The sequence below is a fragment of the Gastrolobium bilobum genome, unplaced genomic scaffold (genome assembly GCF_033153095.1).
Source record: "Gastrolobium bilobum isolate Gb01-03AN ecotype WA unplaced genomic scaffold, APGP_CSIRO_Gbil_v1 utg341, whole genome shotgun sequence".
Taxonomy (NCBI): domain Eukaryota; kingdom Viridiplantae; phylum Streptophyta; class Magnoliopsida; order Fabales; family Fabaceae; genus Gastrolobium; species Gastrolobium bilobum.
This window is the reverse complement of record NW_026899046.1, coordinates 215,872-223,404: the sequence shown is the minus strand read 5'-3', so window position 1 is coordinate 223,404 and position 7,533 is coordinate 215,872. Positions and strand designations below refer to the sequence as shown.

Below are 7,533 nucleotides of genomic sequence, written 5' to 3'. Positions count from 1 at the left end.
CAAAAAAAAAATAAAAAATCATTGTGTCTTTCTCTTATAAAAGAACCCGCTCTTCTCTAGTAAGTAAAAGGAGATAATCTCAATACATTTTTTATCATCTAAACACTTAGTTACATAACTCATTAGATGATTAAGAATTTATTAAGTTACATTTTTTTTTTTTGGTAACAATTATATAATACTTTTGAAGTGTTGTGTTGAATCATGCTCACACCATATAAGAAAAAAAGAAGAAGGTAGGTATATATCATATGAGAAATTATCACTCATCATAATTTGGAAGATACAAGTACACAATATTCAATTAACCACAACATATTTTTGTTTTGTCTTTACATCGAAAAGGTCACTGCAACATTAGATTGAAGTACAATACAGAATGAACTTATCTTTGAAGCTCAATGCAGAATATGATGCTTTATCTGTATGTAAACTTGAAAAGAATCTCAACCCAAAAAGGCCTACAATGGCATTATTGATGAAAGTAGGCCATCAAACCTTTTGCTTCCCCTTTTTGAGTTTATCTAATTCTTCTTCTGCATCTTTTAGTTGCTGCTTCAGTATTGATACTCTTCTCTCTAGCCGTTCTACTTGGTCTCTACTAGATAAGGGTTGATATGGTGACAAAAAATGTTTTGAAAATCCTTTCAGTGCTTCAACCCCAGTAACCTACAAAAATTTCACAGGCTAATCAAGGGCTGCTACATACCAGCAGGGAATAATAGCTGGTGAAAAGGGTAGCAAATGAATTCAATGGCTAACTTTATGATTTTTTTATTTTTTTTACTTTGTTTTTTGTGGTTAACATGAAATTTTGTAATCATATATGTACATATATATATGAAGAGGGTGAGCCAAGAGCAGTGTAAAGCTGCTCCTTTGTGACTTACAGGTCACGAATTCGAATACAGGAAACAATCTTTTTGTAAAATGCAAGGGTACAAATATATGGATCTGCTCTGCTATCAAGAATAAAAAAACTTACCTCTTCTGGGAGCAATGGCAGCTTGGTAATGTTAAAGTCATCATACAACATGTAAAACTGGTCAATATACTTCTTTTGCATTTTCATCCTTGCTTTAAGTAACTTGGATTCAACATCTGCAAGAAAATACAGATTAGAACATAATATTCATAACTTGAGGCAAAGAGAAACAAAAAAAAACTATAAGATATCAAGGATATGTCAGCTACACTACCATCATCATCATAGAGTACTTGATTAATGATGATATTGTGTGTGTCAATCTCAAACTTCGTGAGTTCCTGAACCAATCTCTCTGTCTCATATAATGAGAGGAATTCCGGAATGCAAACACAGACAAAAGTTGTCATGTCCTGTGAACAAAGAACAACAATTTTTAAATACTCGTTTAACAAAGAATGTGTATCTTGCAAGGTATAGGAACTAAAAAGTGAAACCAAAGTCTTCTGGGACAACAGAATTTGCAGATTGAAATAATAAAACAAATAAAAAACATTTTGCATATAAGTTGAAATCCAATTTCCACCAAACTAACAAACTTAATAGTATTTCCAGCTCATATTCATCAAGAAGTGCAAAGAACAGAACTATATTAAGAGAAAAAATAAATGTAAAGATCAAAGGCAGAAACAATATTTATCTTCATCAATCACAGCAAATTAATAGACTGAAGAAAAAAAAAGGAAAGAAAGAAAAGGGACAATAAATATTCCTTATATTCTATAAGGATTCTCCAGTCTCCACTTCCAGCTAACAACTAGAAATTATGCTAATAAAAATCCTTCTAACTTGTATAAACATTTTAACACTTTGGATACAACCAATTGCTAATCAAACTAACAATGCTACCTTGAAAGGTACTAAAGAAATATAAGATCAAGCATATAAATTAACAATAATTCAAAGATAGTAACTAATACAGAATTATTGATCAAATACACGATATCAAGATGCTATTATGTTGCATTCAAAATTATACATGTAATTAATGATTGCTTTGGCATAAATTTGATAATATTCTTGGGCAATCTATGCTTTTAGTGCTATATTTTGATGAAATTTCTTCTTTGAGCATTTATTGCCTTTCTTTGTTATTTTGGGTCTTAAATAGAAGATATGAAGAAGATTCATTGGAGATTTTGAAGAAAGTTAAGCTTTGATCAAATGAGAACCAAATTCGCAGGATTTATGATCTTTGTGTAGTAAAAAGGTAATAACTTGAGCTATGGAGGTCAGAATTTAGTGATTCTAGTGGCGTGGATAGCAAAGACAAAATTCTAAATCTTTCTAATTAAACACTTGCCCAAATTCTCACGCTTTGACCATGAACGGCAAAGTACAGGGCGTGCTGTCAGGTTTACATGACCATGTATCTGCAACGCATCCTGGAATTATTGGCTGACAGCTACACAGCCTGGCCATGTAAATTCACACAGACGTGTAGGCGAGACAGAAAGTAATACACATTTCTGCATTATTAAAGCCCATATCAGCTTGGACTCACTTATTTAGGGAAAATCAGGATCCTAAGTCCTAATCCAATTCAATTAGGGTTAACACCATATAAAAAGAGGAATGAAAAGGAGGGAAAGATTAGAGATCAAGAGATTGAAGAACAAGGATTTAAGGCAAGATCAATGAGAGAAGAGTCATCCATTGAAACATCCTGTGCTTTATATTCTTCCCCTCTCATGTTCTATTTTATTAGGATACATTCATGCTTGTCTAACTTCGAATCTTGCTTATGCTTTGATTGCAATTAGTGGCTAAATTCCTATTTCTAGGGTTAAGATATAATTCTCTAAATCTATTATAGTGAATGATTGACTTGACTCTTTGTTAATGAGAAGTTACTGTTTTTTATTCATTCCTAGTACGTTTAATGCTTGAGGTATGTTGCACACCATATTTGCAAGATCTTAGGGATTCAGTGAAGGATAGAGAGACAAAGCCTAACGCATGATAATACAGAAATTTAACTAAGAAGTTAAGACCTACAGATAAGCTTGAACCTTCAAGGATTAATGGGACGTCGAAGATCTTTATGAGTTTTACCTAATATTAATGCCCATGAGAATGGGATTAATTTAGTTTTAATACAATTTTACTTCCTCGAGAGAGGGCCTTAATTAATTTAGGATAGACAAACTTCAAAAACATAATTGATCATTAGCAATGAAGAATTATTATTCATCATAATGGGTAACTGTAGTGAAATCCTAATCCTAGGAATTTAATCATTGGTTGAACTCCCTTTAAGTATTGATAGTTATATAATCACTTTCCAATTAATTTCTATATTTAATACTGCTCTCGTTAGCCTAAATAACTAAAATTGCAAGAGTTAGGTAATCACATACTTCAAGAGAATGGTACTCTGCTTATCACTTTATTATTACTTGTTAACGACCCATGCATTTGCAGATTTGACACAACATCTAGTTAACATTAAAATCTAACACTGTGCCCTCTGAAGCAAGGATAGCGACATTTGAAAACAAAACAAGGCATTTTATGCACAAATAGATAAGGAAAACCAAGCATATATACATAAAAGAACAATTGAAGGGTTCATTCCTTTTATCAAAGTCATTAAGAGTAGCCTTTTTAATGCATTGAAGGGTTCAGAAAGCTTCAAATTAGTGCACATCAATTGAGTTATTATTTCCTTCAAAAAAAAAATTCGTAGAGTGATCTCAGCCATTGATTAAGTAAATATAAAATACCATTTGATTTGTTTGCACTGAAAGGACAGAATCCAGACTCTAGTTGAAGCATCCTTTCAATCCATCTTAATTTTTTAGGGCATTCTCAAATATTCTATCTTTATTTTATTATGAATGTTAGAATGAGTAATATAAAGCCATTCATGTGCCTTGACCAAATAGCTTAAAATTTTAGGAGGGATGGATCATGACATGATTTCACAGCCTTCATAACCAAGTGGTTCAGAGTTTGATTCTTGTTGACACCATGCTTCTAATAATAACTTCAATTTCAACACAAGATAGGTGGGTCAGTGCATGATTCATGCTTCAACCCCAAAGGACTCTTGCATGAGGGGACACATTGAATATGTAATATAAAATCATTCATGTATATGCTTTTACCAAAAAGTTTAAGCTCTTAGGAATGATGGTTCATGAGAATGATTAATGCTATCTAACAATAAGAATTATCCTATCATTGTCACCAGATTCTCCATCAACAATGTTTCATGGGATGCAATGCAGCACTTGCAATGTTAAGATAATCTTTCTCTCACAATAAGTCCTAACCTTCATAATTTGTAAGCATTATAATAAGGCCAATTTCTTTCATAACGACAATTTTATGACATAACATACAATAATACAAGTTACAACTTGGTGAAGGGTGTATAAAATATTATTTTCATAACAAAATGAAACATGTTACCGGGTCTTTAAATTGCTGATTAACTTGTTCGATCACATCCTTCATGCCTTCAAGCTTCCCAAGAATTGCATCATCACTAAAACCATCATCCATGCCAAACATTTGAGACATCTGCAATGAAAGGGAAAAAATCAATAATTCCATAATGACGAAGCACGAAAGCAAACACGTACCACCTAATCAATATTTAAATCTGAAAGAATAATACATCATTAAAGGTTCAGATCCAGAGGGACCAGAACTATCGATATTTCCCAGGGGAAGTGTTTACAGACATCAGTAATGACAGTTTCCAGAGGAAAATAGTCATATTTCTCTTTTCCTAAATCACATTGCAAATTATGAGAGACAGCCAGTAATACAGAAAGTGATTCAGAAGGCATTAAAGGATGCTGATCAGTGCAACAAGGAGAATGCAACTATGATTCAGAGACTGATTAGTAGTTTCTGACAACACCACAAAGGTCTACTATGATTCAATTCCGAATTCATGGTCATCATACATGCATGAATTTCATCTTGGAAAGCAATGCACAAAAGACAACATATCTAGAGAAGGACGACCACACTTGACGGACCAAAATACATCCTTTTTGTATTAAATACAACATCCAGATGGAAAAGAATTACATCAAGAATGAAGAGCTATGATGGGAAGTTGAAACTGGAATAACAAGATCTCCAAATTAAATAAGGAAGCATATTGATATTTCGATTTAAAAGAGGGTCAGCCTGCAGCAGTGGTAAAGCTGCTCTTTTGTGACTGAAAGGTCACAGGTTCAAATCCGGGAAATGGCCTCTTTGCAAATATGCAAAGATAAGATTGCATACAAGGATTTCGTCACCCCTAGCCTCGCTAGTCAGGGTTTAATAGGGAATGGTTTTTTATTGATATTTTGATCTGCTGGCCAATAGCTAGTTTAAAAAAGAAAAAACTTGATGGAAGATCAAGAACTTGGTATTTAATAGGTTTTCCACTCTAGGGTCATATGTTAAACATTAATAATAAATTTGAACACTAAATTCTAAATATTGGAAAAATTGAATGTAGTTAACTTCAAACTAATGACAAAAATATCTTGTAAGGCAATAAAAAGCACCTATAAAATTTAAGATCATACCTGATTAAACACACCGCCAAATTTACTTTTCAAAGACATCACTTTTGCAAGACCTTTTTCTAAAATTGATGGAAATTGCAAAAGTCTGAGTGTATGACCAGTGGGAGCAGTATCAAAGACTATAACAGAATAATCCATCGTCTTCACCAATCTGTATTAATTATTATTGATCAAATCATAATGAAGAACAAATGAACAGTTAAGTTGATAAGGAATGTTTAAATCAAAATCTAGAAACAATGGGAGCACCAGACATGGTTAACAAATTTCTAGATGGATAAAACATACACCCAAGAATTCTGGAGATTTCTTCAATTAAATACTAAGCGTCAATACAAATCAAGGGTCCAACTTTCGGATTCTGAAATTAACATAAACTAATTCATTATAATACAACTTGTATGTATTAAGCTGCTTGAAAAGTATAAAATAAATTGTGACCCTTTGAAGTTACACTGTTGCATCCTCAATTGTGAAAGACACGGTTGAATAAAAAATAAAACAAATTATTCTTACTTCAACATCTCAGCAAAGCTCATTGCCTCGTCAATCCCAGGTATCGCACTTGCTAGCTCTGAGAACAAACTATCCATCCCCTCAGAACCGCGCATGTCCTCATGTTCAACAGTAGGATCCACCTCCTACAATGGATCATAATATAGAACAACATAAACTAATCGGCAAAACAATTAAGGTAAAACTAAAACCCCAAAAAAAAGGGACCATTTCACATACAAACATGACCCAAACAAATAATAATAATTCAAATGTTAGGCACACAGTAAACAACTCATGAGAAAAAAATCTAATAAGTTATTCCTTTACTCATACAAGCAGCTACCATTTCATCATCATCACTACGTACTAGTGTTCTCATATTCTTCATAGACCATAAAATTCTTTAGTTTAGAACCACAAAGCACAAAGATTGAGAACATGGGCATGCTCAGATTCATCAAAAAAAGGCATAACTATGTGAATCCACAAAACAACCAACTATTCCAAAAGGGAAAATCACTAAAAAAAAAAGAACATATAAGGTTGGTGAATTGAAATTGTACCATAGCATAAAGGTTTGTGAAGCCATTAACCAAAGTTGGAGTCTTTGTGAAACGTTGCTGAAAAGCATCACTGAGGTTGTGAGCTGGGTCAGTTGAAATGATGAGAACAGAGTCGCGTGCACTTGCAAGAAGGATAGAGAGAATGGAACTGCATGTGGTTTTGCCAACGCCACCTTTCCCACCAACGAAGACCCATTTCAGTGTCTCTTGCTCCATTATGTTTTGCAATGTTCCCTCTTGATCTGCCATCTCTCTCTCTCTCTCTCTCTCTCTCTGCTTCAATGGAAAAAGGTCAAGAAGAACCACAACTTCAGAGTGAATCAGAGAGAGAAAAACAAGACCCTTTTCTTTGCTCTTAAGATTTCCATCAACAAAAAACGAATCCAAAACCTGGAACGCGAATTTAGTTCAGATTAGAGTCAAAATCCAAATTTTGATGTCAGAAATAGTTTTTTATTTTTTTTTAATATTTTGTTTGTTTGTGTTCTTTTTTTAAAAAATAAAATAAAAAATTGTTTACAATTTTTTTTTGTCGAACCTAAAAAACGAAAATTGATTATTTGTTATGTAATGTGAGACTGTGAAATTTTTTTGTTATCATGTACTTGTGACTGTAAATTGTAATTTGTAGTTATGTACTTGAAATAAGCATATATATTGCGTTCTTATATTCTTAATTTTATTTATAAGATATATATTGTGAAATATATTTTTTATATTGCATAAAATAGTTCTCTCTCAATGTATAAATAAAAAGTGACTCTCTTTTCTTTTTACTAGATCCTAATTTGCATAACTCATACAAAAAACATATTCCCTATATATGTTTTATCTATTTTTCTAAGCTTCAAGTTCGTCATTGTTATTTCCTCGCTTTAAGTAAGAGATTATTAGTGTATAAGATATTTTAATGTTTAAGTTAATTTTCATAAAAGATGGATGCATTAAG

General features: G+C 32.5%; 1 protein-coding gene across 1 annotated transcript; it reads right to left on the bottom strand.

Moving 5' to 3' along the window:
- Positions 1–273: 273 nt before the first annotated feature.
- Positions 274–6,966, bottom strand: LOC133286505 (ATPase GET3A-like). Its single transcript, XM_061483926.1, has 7 exons — positions 6,585–6,966; positions 6,040–6,164; positions 5,524–5,674; positions 4,403–4,513; positions 1,200–1,338; positions 986–1,101; positions 274–669 (listed from the first exon to the last, which is right to left on the bottom strand). The coding sequence occupies exons 1-7, from the start codon at positions 6,831–6,833 to the stop codon at positions 493–495; spliced, it is 1,068 nt and encodes a 355-aa protein (XP_061339910.1). The 5' UTR covers positions 6,834–6,966; the 3' UTR covers positions 274–492.
- Positions 6,967–7,533: the final 567 nt, after the last annotated feature.